The following is a 22893-nucleotide window of genomic DNA, read 5'->3' on the forward strand; positions in this document are numbered from 1 at the left end:
TTCTATTTCTAAGGAGTGTGGTAGACTTGATCTTCGTGTTGCCTTTGTATGTTGTTTTCAGAACAAGATGAGAATAATCCTCCTTATTTTGCTGGCAATATTCTACAAGCTAAAGGAAAGGTTTATACGTCTGATTGTTTAATAGCCAAGTAGACACTAAAGAGGGTATAACATTTACACTGATATTGTTAGGTCTACATCTTTGTAGACATCTGCTCAGAGTTGGAGGTTTTGTCTCTTGATTTGGATGAGGAAGCATTCTTTGGCATCTTACAAAATATTCCATTTTAACAGGCATGTATCTCTAATATGTTCCAGTTGGTAGAACCCAGAGAAATTCTCTGTGACCAAAACAATCTCTGAATTATTAGCTATATTTTGGGGGATATGTGGAGGGTTTGGGAAGATGTGGAAGAACAAGAAGGACAAATGTCGACTCTTCCAAATGAAGAAAGGTTGACACTGGAAACAGAGAAAGAGCGAAGGGATTATACAAGAGACAGTCTAACCTTGATGTCCAAAGATTCTGAAATTATAAAAGAATTAGAGAGCACCTGGAGGATAATAAACCAGTGAGAAGTAGCCAGCATGGATTTGTCAAGAACAAATTATGTCAAACCTAACTAATTTATTTCATTGACAGGATAACTGGTCCAGTGGGTAAAAAAGAAGCAGCAGCTATGATACAGGTTGACCTTAAAAGGACTTTTAATGTAGTGCCAAATGACACAGAAGTACCCACAGCAAATAGGGACTAGAGAAAATTAGTATGAAAGCAGTGTTGAAAATCAGTAATTACATTTTCAAAAGTTTGCTGTCATTTTAGAAGGAGAACATATCAGCTGGAATTCTTGAAGGCTGTCCTAAGTCAGAAGACACTATGCACTATTTCTTGTAATGACCTAGTCAGAGCGATAGCGTGAGTGTATGCAATTTGTAGATGGTACAAAGGTTGAAATAGTTATGGAAAGGAGTGCTTGGAGAGCAGTTTCTAAATTAAAAATGTAGCTCAGTTGCAATGGTAGTAATTGATGTCCAAATGATCTGGAATCAGTTAGAGGAAACTCAGTAATTATAAGTGAAAAGTGCTGTAGCAAGGAAGGAAATAATCATATAAAAGATGAACCATAATTGGATGGACAGAAATATTTTAACAGAGAACTTAGCAGGTGCAGTGAACCACAAGCTAATTGAAGTCAGCAATATGACTGTTAGATTGCATCTGACTCTGGGACATCATGTGGAAAGCCATTAAAACTCATTACCTGGAGGAAGAGACGTCTGCCTGGAGGTTTGCACCCAGTGTAGGGCAACAGCAGGGGGACAGATATGCTAACCAGGACAGATTCCAGAGGAAACACCAGAAGAGCTTTGAAAACATAACTCATAAGAAGAGGTTGGAAGAGATAAGTTTGTTTAATCAACTAAGAAGGAAGTGGGCATTGATAGACGGGATATCAGTTGCTCAATGAGTAAAGTTTGCTTGCCTGTCTCTCCACCATAACTATGCTGCTTCTGGAGCATAGGAGAGGAGGTCTTATGGTTGACAGAGGAGGCATCACACTGCACTGTTAGAAAGCACAGCACAAAATCTGCCCCGGGGTCTTTGGTCTCCCATTGTGGCAACATAGCTATCTTTACTTGGCTGAAGTGGCACACCCTGTACTCCTTGAATGCATTTTCCTTTTGTAACTGGGAAGAAAACATGATGAAATACGTATCCTTCTAGATGGCATGAAGCATGTTTATCTGCGTGGATATTACTTCTGTAGAAGTGCAACACAGATAAATAGCATGCTGATGGGCATAGGAATGTGAAGCAAGCATTTTTTCTTGCTGTGCAGTACTGTGTTTGATTCATCTATCTTCCAGATTTATTATAAATCAATAGAGCTTGGGTTCTTAGGACTCCCTCCCATCTGTACCATCCTTTTCAGAACCCCGCTGCCAACCTTGACCTCCCCAAGGGAGGGAAATGACACGCACCTCGTCTTACTGAAATCATTTTTTGTCCGAATATTAAAGGTTTTGACCTTCAGTCCATCAGAGCCACATCTGCTCAGATTTTTCATGCATTGCATTTGTGCGACATCATCTGCCTTAACACACACACACAAACACACCTGGATGCGCAGGTGGAGGCATGCTCACGCACCCATCATTTGATCAAAGACATTTACAGTATCAGCAGCCAAACCAACAAATAAAGGTGAATTATTTTTACAAAGAATAAAATCAAAATATCTTCGTTTTGCTTTGTTGTTTTTTAAACCAAAAATAGATTATTGAAACTATCTTATGACAAATGTGGAGAAAAGCAATTTAGCTGTAACAGTGAAGCTTTCCCAGCTTGAAGCCTGCCTTTCAGATGATGTTTACCTCGGACTCCACCTGGAAACTACACAAGCCTGCAGCTCTCCATTTGTGAGAGAAGCACATTTTGTTCATTTTTTCTGTAGTGAAGGCTTTATAGTTTGCTTTTGGAGAACAGGAGGGAAAACTCTTAATTCCTGACTTTACACTTCCTGAAGTTTTCTAAAATTTCTTTAAAGCTTCTGTTGTTATTGTATTCAGTCCAGGGCACATGAATGAGTTTGTCCAAACTCTGTTTTGTAATTAATTTCAGACATCACTGTTGACCCTCTTCTTAGTTTTCCTATCTTATTAACTAGCTCTCCTTCCAAGAATACTGAAGTAGAGCAGAGCAAACTGCTGGCTAGGGCTGCTCCAGCTTTCTTGAAAGGCAAAGGGTAAGTTAAAGAGAGAGTATGTTCGTAGCTTGCACTAACACAGCTAAACCAAAACCTTTTCCTCCATTCCTCCACTTTTAATGTATTCTTGAAACATCTTTCCTGAGAAATCTGTGATAACCAATTAACCCTGTGAGATAAGTAGGGCATGTTTAAATATTTTTATGCACACTTAGATGTGTGAGGTCTTAATAAGACACTTCCAAGCAAATCCAGCTTGTGATTTTGGTATGTTAATCATGTGTGTAACATGTGTATTTAATGTATATAAGCAATACATAGTTTATTAAAACAAATAGCACTGACCTCACAATCTGCTGTATTTTGAAAGAAATGGTACTGTACAGCTCCAGTCCCTAGCCCAATCTGGCATCTCACTGGTTTCCGAGGGTGGCTCTGTAATCGAGTGGGATTCTACCATCCTAAGCCATTAAATACTTAACATATAAATTACAATAATAACAAACTAGTTTCTGCACTTGTGGTTTTGGTTTTGTTTTGTTTTGTTTTGTTTTTTCCCTAAGAATTCTTAAGTTTTCATTCCTAAATTCCCATTTCACAATCTCACTTGCTCCTGCTTTCTCTGTTTATTTCCCTCTGTCTGTCTGGACCGCCCCTCTCTCCCCTTGACCCTGTTCCAGGTTACAGTACAGCCTCGATGTTGCAGACAGGCTGGCCGATGAACATGTACTCATCGGGTTGTATGTCAGCATGCTGCAGAGCAACCCCGCACGGTTAGTGCAGGTTTGGCACCTTTGGGGAACCCAGAAAAGGGACGTTGGTTGGCCAAATGCTCTCACTGTTACCTCCTGGCTACAACCTGAAGCAGCTCTTTATAAGCACTAACCTAAAGGGAATGTGTGTGAATATGGGGTATGTCCTCCCAAAGTTGGTGGATTGTGGCAATTGCTGTTATTCTTTCCAGTGGTGTTAAGTAGCAAGGTATTGCAAATAATCACTTAGTTAAGAGTGGCTATACAAATTTATTTGGGATCCTGTGCTCTAGTCGGTGCAGGACTTGGTGATAGTAGAGAAATCTTCATACAATGATGACTAACAAGTCCTTGTTTTCAAAGTAATTCTTTTTGAGATCATATATAATTTGTAGCTTCAACTTACCTCGAAAGAAGTGGTAATAGTATGTAAACAATTATAACAACAGGAATTTGTTTATTAGCCTAGTGAAGGAAGTCCATTTAAACTTTTACATACATCATGCATTGTTTTTAGATCTGCCTGATTTCCGCATTGTTTGAATCTTGTATATAAATTTGCCCTTATCTTTTGTTCAGACTCAAGTATGATAGGTTTTTAAATGGGTATCTCAAACATAGTTCATTAATTTTGCTGGAGTGAATACAGAACTTTATCTGCTGAACTTTATTCTGCACTTGCGGATGGTGACATTGCAGCAGGCCACCCTGGGAGGGGAATTGCTGGCTCACCTCTCCAAGTGCAACATAAACCTAGACCTTGCAGCCCTGTACCAGAGTGGTGAACAGTGCAGTACATAGCCCTAGGAAATGGCACTGAACAGAAAACTCTACAGTATTTCTAACAAAACTATGCTCATGAGGTTTCTTTTGCTCATAACAAACCCTTCAGTTTCCTCAGTGCTATTGCAGAACATTTCCCAGGTTAGGAGAAACTCTCTATTTACTCTTACATGTAGAGAAGGCAACAACCAACTTCTTTTGGGAGGCTGAATGCAATGGTTCTCTGCAGTCTTACAAAATTCACTTCTGCCTACATCCTGAAGTAGCTGGATGCAGTTTGCTCCAAACCCTCACAGCTGTGTTAGAATGGTGCTGAGTTCAAGTTATTTCACCTGCAGCTTAACAAGATTTAATGACCTGAGTAGAGCAAGGAGACAACCATAATCCAATGGCTTCTGCTTTAAGGGAGGCTGCAGCTCACCAGTTCAGCTGCTGTGTCTGCCTGCAAAATACCACGCATACATACCCATATGTGCCATCACGTATCTTCAAGTGCTCCTGGCAACTGAAGATAAAAAGATGATTGATTGTAGCTGAAACTTAATCTGCAAGAAAAACCTACAGAAATATTTTTGTGAGCATAATACATATCTTAAGAGCTATATAGTAGCATTTCAAAACAAAACAAGGATGGTTTTTTAGGTATTGAATCAGACTAATTTATAGTAGTTCATGGTCAGTCCTGTATAGTCCAGTGTACCTTTTTCTGCTTTAGGTGTAGCCAGTATTTCTGGATTGGAATTTTTTAAAAAATTCTTTTAATTAATTTTTAATGCTTATTTTCATTTTTCATCTGCAGTTATTTGATACTGCAGCTACAAGTACAAGATTTCCTTTGCATCCCTCATAGGCTAGTAAGCTACCTGAGGGGTTTTTAGAATCCAGTATGCTGGGGCAAACTAAGAAACAAGATAAATACTTAATTCATTGTTTATAGTAACTGTATGAGTAGAAAAAGTATCCTTTTAGTCAGATGATTTGGTTAGTTTAATTGTAAATTGTGTTTTAGCATGTAAAACTAATATTTGACATTTAATTTAGTTCATCTTGGGCGTCTGATTCTAAAAAAGAACTTCTAGTTGCAAATAGGTTTCCATTTTGTTCATATAAGTTAGAGACTTTACCTAGTTTTGAATATTAATTCCACGTATTTCAATCTTTTTCTTTTCATGTGCAGAAGAAAATAAGATAAAATATATTATACTAAGCCATTTTTTGTTCTGTAGAAATTTACATTCTGATTTTTTTTTTTGTTATAACTGTGTAATACTGTGGTGAGTGGTATTTCTGTACTGTAAAAATGCCATGCTATTCTATGGTATTTTTTACAATGTTTAGTAGGGGAGTGTGCACTATAACTGACTCTAGCTAGGAAGGCTCGTCGAATCTTCCCTTGAAAGAGGAAAAATATTCAGAGACCTGCTGATTACAGAAGAAGTGTACAGACACTTGGCTCCGTTAAACACAGTTTGTTTTTATGGTTATAGCCACATACCTGAGTGTTATTAAAATTTTGATAGTAAAATCTTGGTGATACTGAAGTAAATGGCAAATTAACAATAGCAGAGCGCTCAGATGACCTGTCTTAGTTTAAAGTGCCTTAAAACCAGGACAATTTTGAAATTGCCACAGAAAAAGAATCCTCAGAATACATTTGGTGGGCTGGTGTTAGGACATTGTTCTTATAGCCCTGAGGCTTAGAAACCTACCCTTTAATTTGTCAGTATTTTCTACAGTAAATTATTTATTAAGTGAGGGTTTGTAGAATAAAAGCATGTCACAAAGACCACACTGATATCTTTCTTGCAAAACTTCCACAAGATGCTGTCATCTCCGAGACTTTTCTAACCAGTGGTGACATGATTTTGAGACCATCGAGGGACATCCATAGCATCTGTTGCAGGGTGCCTACTGCAGAACAGGCTCATTTGACACATCTAAAGCCTGAGAAATAGCTGAGATCCTCCAGTATCACTCCTTTGTTCACAGGCTATCGTATTTTTCATCTTTTGCCTGCAGTTTTGAGGTCCTTTTTTTATGTATTTCTCTTAGGCTGTAGAATATTACATGGATCAACTAAAGCCTAAAAAGGAAGTCAAGTTTTACAGGTGATAATATTAGAGATATTCACTCTACATCTGATTTATAATAATTCTGCCAGGCCAATTATTGCTAGTAATCATAAAGTCTTTGAGAAATGGCCACTAATGGAGAAGCAGTGTTAAAAGTATTGTTTAACTATTTTGGAAAAGAAGGCTCAGCAGCAGGATATTTGTATGCAAAATGCTTATTTTCTTTCAAAAGGAGACCTGAATCATTCTCTTGAGGGTCTCAAACTCTGCACACATATTCGTAATATTTTAAAGCTTGTGTGTATTTCACGGCATCGTTGTCCGTGAAGTTGCTGAAGTAAAACAGAAGTGAATTATAGCAAATTAGAACTCCGAGACATAAAAGTCTTGGCAGTCGAGGCTAATGCTTCTGTGCATACCCCTGTGCTTAACGATCACATAGAATAGGTACATTCTAGAATTAAATTTATTTCAGACATTGAAATTTAATTTACAAAGCTTTGAGGCCAGTGATTTGCGGCATTCATCGACCAGATTTGGTGTGCTGTTACATCTGTTTTATGACATCCACCTACACATAAAAATATATCTCAAAGACATTAAGTAGCAGGTAAGAATCAAAAAGCTGCAGTGGCTTGGTTCATTCAGTAAAGTCGTTGTCTCAGGGGTTAACTCACATCTCAGAACTGTGTTGCAGATTGTGTTGTGCCAACAAGTGGAACCATAATCCATTATTTTTCCAGGATGGATAATGTGGTTGCACATTGCTGTAAAAAAGGAGAATCGATGCTGAGTGCTTGTTGTTTTCACAGCCATCTGTTAGGATGTTATGTCTTAGTTGTTATGGAAAAATTAAAACTGAATTATACTGTCATAAAAGTAATCTTTATTACCTGGTTTGCATGATTTTATGTGTCTCTAAGAGTTGCTTCCCCTTTTCTTTCTCTGAATGACAGTAGGCATGGATATGTAAGAGGCAGCACTATATAAATTTAGAAAAATCCCTTTCGCTTGGGTGTTTTCAGAGAGTAAATCAGTTATCCCACAAGAATCTGAGTAAGCATAGAATTAAGCTATCTATGTAACAAAATGAATTAAGCTATCTAACAGAATAAATTAAGCATAACTAAACCCAAAACGTCAATGTTCACCTACCAGCGGAAGTCTTATGTGTGGTCTGCCACACAAGTTTAGCTCACACAGAACCTCTCTGGGTCTGACTTTTCATAGCTTTACTGTTTTTCTGAACTTAATGTTTGTGGTCTCACAGGTTATTGTCAGAATGAGAACAAGATTGTTTTCCTCTTTTCCCTTACCTCAACAAGCCATAACAAATCCACATGACTCCCAGCTTTAGTTTAATGATCCATGAATATCAACCACTACTCATCTTTCAAACATAACTTCTAAATCCCAGTGGATTTAAGCCAACCAGAGATGCACATTGTAGTTCCCTGAGGTACCTCAGGATATGAACTCACTGAGAATTTTTGGAGAAATATTTTCTTTTCCTTTTAAAGGTGATGATCCTTCAAAAGCAGAACTTATTGCACAAGTGCCATTTTCATCTGGAAGGCTTTTCAAGTACAAGATATAATTTCTGGCAAAAGTCAGAATAAGATGCCCAAGCCAAAAATAACCCTTGTTTTGTGTAGTCTTTCAAAACATGAAGCTCATTCACCAGCAACCAGTTGTGTGCTCTGAAAAGCCCATGGGTAGTGAGGCATGTGCCTGGCTCCTTTCAGCCTAAACATCAGAGACTTGCCAAGGCATAAGAAAAGAGGTCAGACTCACCTCTGTCTGGGATAGTCTGCAGGCTTTTTTGTCTTCCACACAGCAAAGCATTCTTCTCACCTCTTTTAAAGGGCTTCATGTTTTTTCTCTGGTATATACTAATAGTAATGCAGTATACGATTCTCAATCCCAGGATTATCCAGGGTCAGCTAAGTCCTCTCCATATTTCTTTTTTTGTTGGTTTGTTAGTTTTGGTGGTTATCTGCAAACTTCTAAGTATTCAGAAGTAGTAAAGGTTCTCAGTGTATTACCTTTCTTCTGCTCATCTGACTAAATAATAGCCTCCATTTAAAATAAGAACAGCTGGCAAGGGATTAACCTGAGAGAAATATTTGCCTTTGACATTCTTAGGAAAAAAAAAAAGTAATACATTGCAGTATTTTAAAGGAATTCAGCATATTTTCAGTAAGTTCTTACACTTTCTTTGTAAGATTTATGGAGATTCTGTACATGTGACCAAAGCAGACACTTTTCATAGTCAGTGCTAGTAGCCTCTTGCATCCTGGCAGCAAGAGTTGGCTCCAGGTTATAGTCAGACCAAGTCTGGGATCAGTGGTGCATCGTTATATGATTCTCTGAAATCTTACTCCCAAATATCAAGAAACCAAGAATAAAAGAGTCTGATTATAAATTCCTAGATCAGTGATTCCAAACTGTGGTCCATGAGGCCGTGGCAAGTGCCTTGCAAATCTGTCCTAAATAGTGTTTTCTGTTGCAACTCTGACAAAGCTTCAAAAATAAAATTAAACCTCAGCAAACACGGAGGTTCCTACATATCCACTGTCCAGAAAGTAATTGCTCTTCTAGGTGATCGAAGAAAGGTGAGAAATGAAAGCAGATGCTGACTGGTGGTCGTAACCACCTCCCAACCCACTTTAGGCAGAGTAGTCTGCGAGTTGCGTCTTGCATGGCTCTGGCCAGGGGTCCCCATAAGGGAAAGTGCTCCCTGGCCCCTAGAGCTGATCATTCCGGGGAAATTACCCTCCCACTTCTCCCCTTTGCTCAATTAACATCTGCCATTGTTAATTTGGCGACATTTTGCTTCTAAATTCTGCAGTGAGGGTGTGTGAGTGGACAGTGTGACAGAGCAGTGGTCATTTTTGCTGTGTATTAACATGTCTTCCCACCTTCTCCTCCAACCCGGAGCAGCGTGCTTGACAGCGCAAGTCGCCTGGATGAAGAACATAAGCTGATCGCCAGGTATGCAGCAAGGCTGGCAGCAGAAACTTCCTCATCAGTAAGTAATTAAAGGAAGGTACTTCCCTTCTGTCATGTTCCAGGGGCTTGGCAAGATCAGGAAAATTACATCTTGCAGTCTTAACGATTAATGGATTATTTTTCCCTATCGTCTTCATCAGATGCTATTATGCTTTAGTAATAACACTTCTATGCAGTCCATTTAAACCAAAGAATCCACATACTAATGCATATAATGCATATACTAATGCAACGGTATTTAAACAATTACAGCAAAGGGAATGAGACGTTGAACTCAGGAAAGACTAGAAAATATTGTCTGGACTAGCTTTGGTTAAAGGTTAAAGATTTACTGCAGTGGAAAAAAGGAGTGGTGAATCCATTTTACTCTTTAGTTCGAATATCACAGCCACTGGGGCCCTAAGTGCTAAGGATTTTAAAGAACGATCTTCAGCAGGATGACTGTAATGACCCCCTGCATTAGCCCTAGCTCCCATTTTCATTTCAGAGCAGTGATTATTCTGCTCTATGTATCCCAAGATAGAAGGTGATGACAGGCTAAAACCTCGCTAGCTGTATTCAGGAATAAGAGAGAATGAAGCAGGAACCTAATCGAAGTATCTAAAATCTTAAATGGCACAAATAAGGTCAGCCTAGTTACTTTTTTTCCATCTTGGCACATTTGACAGAACTAGGGACCATAAATGATGGTTAAGTGAAAAGCAGCTGGTCCGGAGTGCCTAGAAGCCTATTTTCACACTGAGATTTACGCTGTGAGGTCAATGGACAGGGTGAAATCAGGCACCACTCTTCATGTAAAAACATTGAGTCATGTTCATCCCAAGTGAAGGCAGTGAAGATGAATCTGCCACCCTGTGCAGCCTTCCGTCACGGAAAGTTTCCCACTTCCTGCAGCTGCAGGGGAACAGAGGGTGCATGGGTGCTCCTGGTCTGCCAACCCAGCCAAAATCAGTTCCTCCCAGAGGTGCAGCACGGTGTTTCAAATTTAAGGCAACCTGTAGGTCCTGTTTCTGAAGGATGGTAATTCTTTATGGAAGCAAGATTTCCCATGAATAATATCTCTGGGTAGAAACTGGTAGAAATCAGTTGTGATATGGGGGAAAACTTAGGAAACAATATTTAAGTAGCTTTTAAATAGATCTGTTTTGTGGAAAAATACTGAATTTCTCATTGCTGTCTGTCTGTGCTCTTTGAACAGAAGAGAGTGAAGGAAAGGAGAAAGTTTCTGCATACAGAAATATATCCAAAAACAAGAGTGGCACCACATTAGAAGCACAGTAGAAATTTTTAAAGCTTTGCTGATGGTCATTCTGGGTTTTTTTTAAGAAACAAAATGTATCAATAACTCTGGGCATTCAGGATAAAGATCCTGGTTCCCCCTGTATCAGTTGTGATATCCACCACCATGTATCAGTTCTTCCTTATGCACTGCTCCACTTCTCTGTGGTTGGAGTGTCAATGGGAAAATGTACCCATAGCAGAAAATATAATGGGTGGTTAAGGGAATAATGTTCTGTCCTTTCCTCACAGACAGTTCTAACAAAGGTTAGCACTGAGATGTATCTTCATCCTTTTTTGAGGATCCACCTCCTGGAGGAGAAGGTGCCTGGCATCACGTAAAATTGGGCTCCAGAGTTACACTTCACAGGGCTTTTACAGTGAGAAACACCCAGATCACAGCAGTGACTCAGCAGAGTATTTTTTAATGTATGATTCTTTCAGGTTGGAGTTAGAAATAAATGGATGTCTTTGATAGCTGTGAAACTTTAGATGTCTTGCTCTGCTTTGTCATTGATACTATACTGAAATACAGAAGTATGAACAAGAAAAACAATATTTGGTTATTGCTGATGAACATGAAAAAAGAGCATATTCCAATGAAACTGTAGTGAACACTGCCTAGTTTGATAAGAAATAGTTTAACTCTGACTTCCTTTTAATGGTGAAAAAGGTTCTGTTGTACTTGAAGGACTGGGGAAAGAGGTTTTCTGAAGTATCATCAGAGTGAATAGGAAAGCAGCCTAATGGGCCACACAGCCAGTCTGAAAGCTGAGTACAGCTTTCAAACAAAGTAAAACCATACTTTCAAGAGAATGAAGCATCACTGCACTGGAAACGCATCCCCATCTTTTTGGAGTGAGACACTGGTTTTTGCTTCGGTGCTCTTGTCTGTAGTATCAAAATGAAGAGCCATAGTACAGCAACTGCCTGCAGCAGTGCCGTTGCCTTTTACGATGGGTTTGGAGGAAGCTCCTTGAAGAAGCAATGAATGACAGGATGGTAAACACTGAGTCTTATTTACTCTAGCACTTACCCTGCTTTTACTAGCAATGGAACCATACTGGTATGAGCACAACATGGATGCTCTTTTTTTAGTGTAGGCAAGTCTGGTATTTTATTTTGTGTAAGCAGATTTCACAGAACAGATCTGTGTTGAACTCCTGAGTGCGTGCTGGCTGTTCCTCCCTCAGTGCAGCCTTCTCTTCTTTTACAACAGCAGCAGGGTCAGCAGAGAGGGGCATCGGATATCTCCTTCACCATTGATGCAAACAAGCAACAAAGGCAGCTGATTGCAGAGCTTGAAAATAAAAACAGGTAAGCATCCACAAAGTAACTGGTTTTTTTCAGTCCCAAATATTGTATATGTTTTTTTCTTTCTTAGCATTTTTTCCATCTAATTCTGCGCAGTGTGCTTCTACGTGCATGTACACCTCCCCCTTCAAAGAGCACAGGGCACAAAAGGGTCAACAGAATATGACAAAGGCTTTGAAATCCATAGCCACCCTGTGTTTTAATGAGTGTACTGTTCAATGATGTGATATAATCACTGATACTTTACTGTTTGCAGCTGCTGTTTGTTAAGAGTTAAAAAAAAAAGAACCTGTCCTGTTTCAAAACTAGATTAATTTTTAGTTGGATTCTCTGTAGCACTATAACTTGAAATGATCAAAGGATCAGTCACGCTGGCAGTGTTAGGCTCCCCTGCTTTTATTTGTGAAAAAGATGATTAAAGCTCTCCAGAACACAGTCTGTCTGGGAAAGGTTTGCAGAAAGGTTAGCAGCAAGTTAGGCTGCTGATCAAATGAGACACTGGGTACAAACGTGACCAAGACTGAGAGAAAACATTCAGGAGAAATAGGCCAGCCGGCCCCAAAAAAGGAGTGAAGGCCGTTTGTTAGCAGCAGAGGATCTGGCCCCGGGTAGCAGACTGCCCAATGCCATGAAATGTGTGGCAGCAGAGCTCTGCTTTTACTGCCGGACTGCAAAACAGGCCAGCCCAGACCAGATGGTTTCCTATTCCAAACTCTGCACTGCCTTCTGTCGCCGTGCAATGAGCCACCAGCTCCAGTCTCGATTTGTCTCTCATAGTTGGAGGCTGCCTCCTGACCGTCTGCTATCCAGCACGGTGCAAAGAAGAGACAATTCACGAAGCTGCAAAGCTTTGTATCAGCCTTTTGACAGCACTCCAGGGCTGGCAAGCCGGTCCTAACAAGTCCTATTAAAGTGCTGCTTCTTGTCCGCTCTCACACCTCTACTTGAACTAAAAGTATATCTTTTAAGTGCTAAATGTTTTCTCTGGTACTCCAGAAGGGCCAGATATGTTATTTTAATTTTTTGTTACGTTCATGTGGTGCTTGAAATGTTCATGGGGAAGAATTAGAAGGGAGGAATTTAATTAAGCATAGAGCTGTTTCATGTCTACCTCCGATTCTGGGGGATCTTGAAGAAATATTTCCCTTTATGGTGAAATTGAAAAGTTTATTTAAAAAGTATCCAGAGCGCTCTCCCATTGCTGAGGGCTTCTTTTGATGGTTGGAGCACAGTCATACCTTTATTGATGAAGAGCTACATACAGTCATACTTTTCCTCCTCTTGAGACGTCCGGTGAGCTGGTTTTGTGGAAAATTATTGACTTGTAGTCTTCTGCTTATTCTCCTCCCTAAGAGAAATCCTACAGGAGATCCAGAGGCTGCGACTTGAACATGAGCAAGCGTCTCAGCCCACACCGGAGAAGGCACAACAAAATCCCACTCTCCTTGCAGAGCTCCGGCTCCTGAGGTAAGTCCACAGCGGTAAAGCCTCTGACCATGACTGTGTAAGAGAAGAAATAAGAGATAAGCCTGGCTTACAGTTTTGGGGCCTTTTTTAAGTAAATAACACAATGTATTTTTTCTCCATTTTTGGTGCAGGCTGTAGTGCTAGAAGTAATTAAGCTTATGCTTTAAACAGCATGCATGAGGAATCTCACTTATTACTCATCTCCATTAAATTAAGCATGTGCTCTGTGTTTGCAGAGTTAGGCCCTTAGGTCATTTGGAATAGGTCGTCACAGCCCTGTCCAAATGCCATTAATTATACGGGGAAAAATGTTACTCTGTCAGAACAAATGCTTCTACAGAGGCTTCTCATTTATGCTAAAGTAAATACAGAGCTCCATGAAATATACAGCCAGAATTAGATGTTAATTTTTGGAAATTTCCCTCCATGTGTTGAACTCTAAGGAGAGGTCAGTTCTCTTCACGATGCAAAACCAGGCTGCGGAATGGTCCTCCTTGTCACGTGGGAGGTGAGGAGTAATGTCATCTGCAGCAGCTGAAGATTTAGAGGATCGCTTCTCCAATTATCCCACTGAGCTAAAAACATTGATATGGATGTGTCTGCATGTTAATTAGGATACTCTACATGGATATACTAATTGCCATGTACATCACATTGAAGAAGAACAATTATCATTGACCCAGATCCGTAGGCTCCTTCCAAGTCCTGAAGTTCGTGTTGTGACAGCCAGATAGAGAATCCAATAAGAGCTATTCAAAACAGTTCATGTGAATAGAGAACAGAGTATAAATGCTTGCTTTCTAGTGAAACAATGCTAGATTAAATTTAATTCCCCCCCCATAAAGCAGTCCTCATATGAGAAGACTAAAGAACATTTTTGACCACTTAGGCGTCCCTCACACAAGTAATATTTTAGTGGTCTGATTTATAACCAAAGGAAATTACTGTAAGAAATTGTGCTAATTTTTTTCTTTACAAATACTGTATAGTTTTATTACTGAGTTTCCCACACTAAAGTATTTTTCTGTTTCACAAATAATTAATTACATTTGCTTTCCAATCTGAAGACAAATTAACTTCTTCATTTCTATGAGTGATTTTAGTATGTAATTACTCCTAGATATCTACAGGCAAGTGACATTCTGTGAGATATAAAACTGACTCTGATGAAAATGCATAAAATGCACCAATAATATAGCTCCTGTTCATCAAGCCTAAAGTCTACTTTAAGCAGGTTTAGGTAATTAGCTTTGTGTGTGGTTGACAAACAAAATATATTATCCTTGGGAAAAAAAAGTCAAGTTATTGTGCGGTGTTAGCAGGCAGACAACTTAATTTTCCCCTCTTTTCAATTTTGCTACGCATACTAAAATCTTAATATCCCTATTTGAATTTCCTGATACAGGATGTCCCTAGGGCAGTGATGCTGAGCTCCTCAATTATGATATCTTTTCTGATTTAATATGCAGTGTCAGAAGCAGAAAATAGCTTTGAATCTGTGCGTCTGTACTGCTTTGCATACCTTCTAAAATGGTCACCATTTGAAAGGCAAAAGATTGGCTTTTGATTTAATGTGGAATTTCAACACCACCTCAAATTCCTAGACATTCAAGATGTTATGAGGCTGCTCTTATCCTGTGTGAAACTGCAGGACTCAACTGATTTACACCTGTTACCCCACAGATTTTTGGGGCTTGAAGCAATTAGGGTAGTAGGGCAATTTAGTTCATATATATTAAGAAATGCTTGAATCTGTAAATTATGTTGTGGGTGCCTGTCCCAGCATCTTTCACTACCTACTGTGGTGTTGCAAACTCACTGAAATGAGATTCTGAACGCAGCATTCCTCACGTCTCCAATGCTGTCCTGGAGACAGGTTGGAAAGCCCATTACTTCCAAAAATTTGGTCTGGAGTACAGTGGGAGAAAAAAGTCAGAGGAGCTGTCTCTACATTGCACACTGCTTAAATCGTCTCTCTCCATAGCATGAATCTGAACCCCAGCAGAGGTCTGTGCTAGGACCTGCCGCTTTGAATTACATGGATGCGGTATCTTGTTTTTATGAGCAGTTTCTTAAACTCGTTTGCCTTTGAAGAGTTCATAGCATTTCCAGCTATTACATGCTTGGGAAAGAAAAGACAGCACAGGTGATTTGTAGCAGAAAATAGATTAATCCTCCCTTCAGAAGAGTAAATACAACCTGGCAGTGTTAATATATGATCCTATTATATAGGTAAGAGATAGCGTACATGAGCCATCCTGTAGAAATCAGTGTTGCTTATATCAGTAACTGCTCTCTTACAGAGAAGGCTTAAAATTGGGGTTTCTTATTTCCCTAAATATAGGAAATGTATCTAGTCTTGTTGGCTCTGGTGCTTTTCCATTTAGGATTAAATTGGCATATTTCATTGGTAGTGTAAGGCTAAAGACATAGTGGTTTTATGTTATTTGCAACACAGCAGAGGATAAAATATACCTAATATGTATTTTTCATCAGTAATGTTGTTAATTATGTCATAGCTTGCAGAAGTAGCAATTTTGTTATGTATTTATGTGGGGACCTCTCACACAATTTAATGATTAAACATGTGCAAGTGCTGAACCCCCACCCTGTGCAGAATCAAAGCTGTTCCCATTTATGTGGGCACAGACTGGCTGTCACACTCGAGGTGGCTCAGTATTCACAGTGTCACAGGACCAGCACTGGACTCTGAGGCCAAAGAGCTATTTTCAAGCAGTTGTATCTCCACTGTGTGACAGTCTTAGTTCTGCTTTCAGAAAAAAAACTATAAAAATGAAAGCAGATCATTGCGGTTTTCTGTCTGAATTTCTGAACTCTCTTCGCTTCTGTCATATCTCTCTCTGTTTAGTGCCCCTGCTGTAATTTCCTGTCCTTCGGGGCACGGCTGTGATTTCTCCTGACAGCTAGTGAGGTTATTGACTAGAGAGATCCAAAGACAAAAACTGCCAGGCGTTCCCACAGGGGAATGTGACTCAAATTTGTTTGAACCCTATTTGTTCTTTGGAGAAGGGTCGGTGTCAGTGGCTGTCTTTTTCCTAATCACTGTGTTCGGTCCCATGAATATTCTCAGCGTGAGGAGACTCCCCAGCTTCCACATAGCCTTGTTTCTAATCACTGTGCCTAAGTCATACAGTGTGCTTGCTTTCCTGTCGTCTGTAGGCATATACCTCATAGTGGGGCTGGGGAAACAATGCAGTTAAAAGCTGCTGATGTTGTGAGGGGTAAGCGCTGACCAGATCTGCTTGTTTCTCAGACAGCGGAAGGATGAGCTGGAACAGAGGATGTCTGCTCTCCAAGAAAGCCGGAGGGAGCTTATGGTTCAGTTAGAAGGCCTCATGAAACTGCTGAAGGTAAGGAGCTCTGTTTGATACTACCAAGGAGAAAATGCAGAGTGAAGCAAAAGAGGAGAGGGAGGAAAGACAACCACAGCATTCTACAGAACTTGACTATTTCCACCATAAAACTTGGCTTTGTTTCCTTCCTTTTCTATTTTTTGCTTTGGTCTTTCAATTTGGGGGTTTCAAATCATATTTTTCCTGCAGTAACACCACATCTTCATTGTCACCTACAGCTAAGTGGATGGAACATTAGAGACAGCTCCAAACTACTGAAGAATTAATACAGTCCTTTGAATAATATTGCAGCATGATGCCTTACAGTCCTGTTTTGCTCATTTGCAGAAAGATTCGGCCGCATCTCCAGATTATGGGCTAGCGATCTCTGGATCGACCGTTTGACAATGTCCAAACACAAAATATTTTGTGTCCCAGTTTCAGGTGTTTTTAGTTTTCTCTGGTGAGGACATCAAATACAAAACAAAAGAATGAGAAAGGAAACAAAACAACACATAAAATGAGATAACTAATAACTGTGAGAAAAACAACTGAGCACTGTATATTATCTACTCCAGCTGACAGTACAGAATTGTTTTTACTAGTTCCTTGCCCATTCAGTTGCTAGTTATGTCAGACAAGTCATTTGAGAACCACATCAACCCTCTGATCATAGAGATGCATCCCCAAAATACTTGGGTCATTTTCATAAACAGAGAAACAAGCCTTTGTTAAACAGATGAAACATCCTCAACAAATGATCTTGCTTAAAAATACAGGTATCAAAAAGCATGTACATTTTTAAGACTGATTAGGGTAAGATAGAAAATGTATCTATATTTGCAGACTTCAGCCCTATTTTACCTGATGTACCTCACAACAGATGGTGTCATAAATTCACATTGGAAGAAAGTGCTCTGAATAGCATGAGTGTTTGGTTGTTGGCCATGCCAGATAAAATGAGCATATGGAAATTCAGCACAACTGGCGACAAATGTGGCCCTGATAAAAGCAGAATGAATTTCACTGAAATCCATTTAGCAACATATATTTGCATCAAAGGATGAGTCTGACTCCTTATGTCATTTGCTTCTCCTCAGGCACAGGCTTCTGCAGCCACAGTGCAGGAATTGGTGACACATCAGCAGCAGATCCCACCGAATAGCCAGCAGATTTCTGGGAGCTGGAAGTAGGCAGGATGCTTTTCACTCTACCTAAGAAATGCTGCAACTAGCAGTCAGGGCTGCCTGCTGTCATTTCACTGCCTGGACAAAGAGAATTTGGGGTAGGAAATGACAGCAGCTTTCTGCACGCTTTGCACTGCTCTGGTGTTTCAAAGTGTGCAGAAGTGGGACCATAGCCTGGTCACGTACCTTCAACTGTCTCGACTGTAGTTTTAACCCTTTACTCCAAATTTGGCTTTGTTTTCTGTCCTTCGCTTGCATTCTGGCTAATCTCATGTGCTGATCCTCTTTTTCTTTAGGAAGAAGAATTGAAACAGGTAGTAAGTTACCTCCTTATTGGAGGTCTCACTAACCCCTAAATGTGACTGTGTTCCTGTGATTTATTTTACTTCCTTTGCTTGGAAATATGTGCATGTTCTTTTGATCAAAATTAGTATTTTGCAATTCTTTCACACATTATTTTCAAGTATCCTGGAGCAAATTTTGCAGTTTTAGATCTTAGCCCTCTAGAAAATGAATCATGGCTCCAAGAGGTCTTGATTCTTTTCTCACTCCTTTAAAGAAGAACACATAAGATATGGAAACCACCAGCCAAATGTAGTGAAACCAGCCTAGAATACGAATTAAAGAACACTTCTGCCATAGATAAAATTTTGAAAATTTAATGAAAAATTTGAAACTTTAAGAAATACATAACTGAGTTTAAACTAGACCAAGGCAATGAGTTTGAAATCTGACTTTATCCAGAAAAAGTCAAGGCACCGTGTGCAAATCTTTTAAAGTCGGCACTGATGCTCCTGTGAGTCTTCGGGAAAATGTCATTTCTAAATGCCTTCTGCAACCTAAATCAAAATGGGCACGTATTTGCATTCCTAATGGTAAATTTTAGAAGATTTAATTGTTTTGGAGCTTTTTAGTATGGAACGGAATCTTGGAAAGGCATCATGCTAAAAAAAAAAAAGTGCTTTTCAGACAGTAGCCTGATTTATGAGTCCAATAAAAATGTATCATTTTAACAAAACACTGCTTCCTCTTTCATCAGCAGAAGTACAGTCACAAATCTGATGTGTTCTGTCTACAGTAGAGCATGCAGAGTTTGTAGGTAATGCTCGCCTTCACAAAACTAACATTTTGGTGCACAAAAAAATACATTTTACCAAACATCAGCTCCTTGTAAGGGCTGTCTTTTCTGATTCTGCAGTATTAGTCAATCTTCCACTCACGAAAGAGAAGTTTCCAACATGACAAGAGTTTCCCTTTCATATAAAATGTTCACTGGGCAGTATAAGTGAAAGCACATTTTCAGGTTGTTACTAGATACTATTTTTTTCTTCCTGGAGTAATAGCCTTGCTGAGCACCAGGTGATGACGCTAAGGAATTACTCTCACCTTTTCCACTAAATGACCCTCATTACGCTATGCCATTTCATGATCTGTTGAGAGAAACGGGATTAAATTAATTTCTGGAGGAATTCAATTGGAATGAGCAGCCTGGCAATTCATCTAATGCTTATGATCTTTATTTCGCTCCTGCCCTTCCTGGAGAAAGGATAATGAGTTCGATTCGCATCCGTGTCGTTTGATGAGGCGGTGAGATGGGCTGTCCCCATGTCATCCCAGTTCAGCTCCAGCAGAGGGAGCAATGGGCTAGAGCTCCTGTAAAGCCAGTTTTCATTTCGAGTATTTTATCCTGGGCACACATGACATCGGATTTGTTAGTGAGGAATCTTTTCCTGTCTAGCACGGGTTAACTTAAAATCCATAGCAGTTGACTGGGGATGGTAAATTAAATAAAATACGTGAAAGTTTTCATAGAAGACACGACGACATGGATAGCAGCAACCAAGTACAGCATAAAAGCACCTACATATCCATAGTGTCTGTGGTAGCTCCCCTTTCAGCACTCCTTAGTCCTCAGCTGGTTGGGCTGCTGAGGTTTGGGAGAAATGTGGTGCTTGATTTCTCTGCTGAATTTACCAAGAAGTCACTGCTGATTATCAACAGGTTTCAGGTCGTTAGCTCTAGCCTGTGAAAACCACATTTCTCCTGCTAACCGCAGGTTTGATATTGCCCAAATAATACCAAGAGAGGAGTTTTTTACTGGACAGGAGACTCCAAATGCTTCATCCCCCTGTGCTTGCCAAACAGTTTGTGCCAACACTGAAAGCTGCAGATCGGAGAGCACTGTTTATCATAAACACAAGATCTCAGTCATGGCTGCAAAGCAGGCACAAGAATAAGCACTGGTGCACAGCAGCTTTTACATTTCTTTTGTGGGAAAATTCCAGCGAAGTACTGGCAGGCATCTGATATTTTTAGTAAATAAAATGCCTATTCTGAAGTTCATTCCTTAAATGTGACTTGGCTATAGGAGGCACATTTTGTCCTTTTTTTTTCCTCTCATCTTCTCTGAAAGTTCCCACTGTTGCTGGTGTTCCCCAGAACCGAGATCAGAGGCAAAGGGGAGCTGAGGAAAAAGGGCAAGTGAAAGAGAGAGCTGGGAACCAGAAATTCTTTCACAGATTTGTTTCACAGATGATGAAATGTGCCCTGTCAGGGCATGAAAGGAGTGAGCTGTAGCTCCCAGATCCCCTGCCTGGTATGCAGGGGATGTGACCTCCAAGGACCTTGAAGCATCTCCAGGTTGCTCTGTGCCCCGCCTCTGGAGGACTAGAGGTCTGCATTTCCACTGCAGTGGGTACAGAGGATTCCAGAAAGGGGAGAGCATCTGGCCTTTATATAGTCGACTTCCCTTTCATCCATCATTTAAATGTTCTAAAACTGATCATTAAAGAAATTATAAGTATTAAATCCTCCATTCTCCCATCAGTAATGTGCTTATTCCTCATAAACCTAATTTGCCCTTGATGTCTCTCTGGTAATAATGTCTCTTAGAAAGGGGTGGTAGGAGAAATGAACAAATAGCTTAGTATTCTGATACATGATTTATGGTCCGGGGCAGGAATTTATAAAAATCTCAAGGGCAATGCTGCACTCCTCTTGCAATGGGCTGCTGTTGTCTTTTCTAGAACATATTTACCAAACAGTGGCAGCCACTACAGGAATCAAAAGAAATGGCATGGGAAGAGTTAAGAAATCCTCCTGAAATCTCAAAATAAACCCAGGGTGAGGGAAACAGCAGCCCTCAGGTTACCTTTCACTGTAAACAGCCAGGGGCATGTGTTGCAGTTCCCCTGTAAGAGCACTCAAGCCACCTCCATCCTTGGCACCTCCCAGACACAGGTTTTCAGACAAAAGCTGTGTGCAGTTTGGTCTGGGCTCCAGCTTTTGTTTTCCCTTATGTGGTTACACGTTCCCAGGGGTTTTGAACCAGTGGATGAAAAGGGCACTGTGTCTCTTGGTATCACTCACCCAGCTGCATTTGTGAAAATTACTATTTTGTAAAGTCTGCTTAAATTTCAGCTAAGTGATGCTAACTGTGAGGTGCTAACAGCATGACATTTTGTATGACTGGTGTTAAAAACCATTTTCACTTCCAGCAGCTGAACCCAGAGCAGGAATTTATATTGCCCTATCCCCACTGTGTTTTGGGAGTGCCCGAGTAGATCCTGTAGTGCAAACAATTTAGTACCATATGATTTAATAGCGGCTTAAAATAGTTCTCTAGCTCCGAATAAAAAGCAGAAAGCTGCATTATTTATTGCGAGTGTCAGACTTTATGTGACTGAGAGGTTGCCTGTACCATGAACTTCCCCTGAAGGGAGGCAGAGGGCAGGACTAGGATCAGCTCTCGGGGCAGCTTCTGATGGATGGGGCTGAAAGCCACATCAGTGCCAGCATCTTTCCCCTTCTCACAGCCTGAATGGGTTATGTGTTATCAAACATGCATGCAGACTGGAGGAGTGAGAGAGGGAAGAGAGGTCTAATCTTTGGTGTTTATTAACTTGTATTTTTTTTTTAATTTAGCTGCCTGACATTTTCCCATGCTTGAAGGAAGTCAGATCTTGACTCATATTTTCCTACTTACTGTTCTTCTTTGCAAAAGTATTGCTGTCCACTAACAACTGACTTCAGTACGGTTCTTTTAGCAAAATTAACATTACCCAACTGAGCCACGGACAGCATGATTCCTTTAAGCTGAGGGATGGGTGACAAGGACAGCAGGCAAGGGGGCTCTTGCAGAGACCTGTTTAACCCATTGTGCTTGTTTTGCAGACCCAAGGGGCAGGCTCCCCACGTTCCTCACCCAGCCACACTATCAGTCGGCCGATCCCAATGCCCATCAGGTCTGCCTCTGCCTGCTCCACCCCAACCCACGCACCTCAGGACTCTCTGACTGGGGTGGGAGGAGATGTGCAGGAAGCCTTTGCACAAAGTAAGTCTCATTAATAGCTTGTCTGAGGTATTTGGAGGCTGAAGCGTAATTTCTTGTGGTTGATGGCTAAATGGACTTGAGCTTCTGAGTCGCATGCAATGAAACAAAACAAAAATCTGTGACAACTGTGTTTTTCCATTGAAAATCAACTTTGTCAGCTATCAGTCTTTGCTGTCAAAGCGAGCAGGTAAGCAGAAACTGGACAATGATGCCAATTAATGGATTTTGTGGTAAAAGGGAATTTTAATGCAAGATGGTCAGACCAGTTATCAGTGTTCTGTTAACCAGAAGAAGAATTGCTTTTGACCTCAGTGGGGCATTGTCAGTGTGTTTGGTTTTAAATAAGTAAATCTATTTAAACAAATAGATGATACAATCATAGAATTAGTTCAGATGGAAAGGACTCTCACCATGTCCTCCTGCTCCAAGAAAGAGGGCTTTAAAGTCAGATGAGACCCTTCAGGACCTTAATCACTTCACTTCTGGGTGGCTGCTGGCACGCCTTTACCACAGCCTCTGTTCCAGTGTTTGACCGTGCTTACTGTGTAAGTTTTTTGTCCTTGCCTCTGATTGGAACATCTCTTGATGCAGCTTGTGACTGTTGTCCCTTGTCCTTTTGATTTGGACCTCT

General features: G+C 40.3%; 1 protein-coding gene across 1 annotated transcript in view; it reads left to right on the forward strand.

Moving 5' to 3' along the window:
- Positions 1–22893, forward strand: part of LOC104541502 (dystrobrevin alpha-like) — an 84049-nt gene that overhangs the window by 54761 nt on the left and 6395 nt on the right. The window contains 8 exon segments of the mRNA XM_010185580.1: positions 2673–2750; positions 3392–3484; positions 9262–9349; positions 11828–11925; positions 13276–13389; positions 16664–16760; positions 18226–18243; positions 22103–22262. Coding sequence (XP_010183882.1) covers positions 2673–2750; positions 3392–3484; positions 9262–9349; positions 11828–11925; positions 13276–13389; positions 16664–16760; positions 18226–18243; positions 22103–22262 — 746 coding nt within the window.

The sequence above is a fragment of the Mesitornis unicolor genome, unplaced genomic scaffold, assembly GCF_000695765.1.
Source record: "Mesitornis unicolor isolate BGI_N332 unplaced genomic scaffold, ASM69576v1 scaffold18055, whole genome shotgun sequence".
Classification (NCBI taxonomy): domain Eukaryota; kingdom Metazoa; phylum Chordata; class Aves; order Mesitornithiformes; family Mesitornithidae; genus Mesitornis; species Mesitornis unicolor.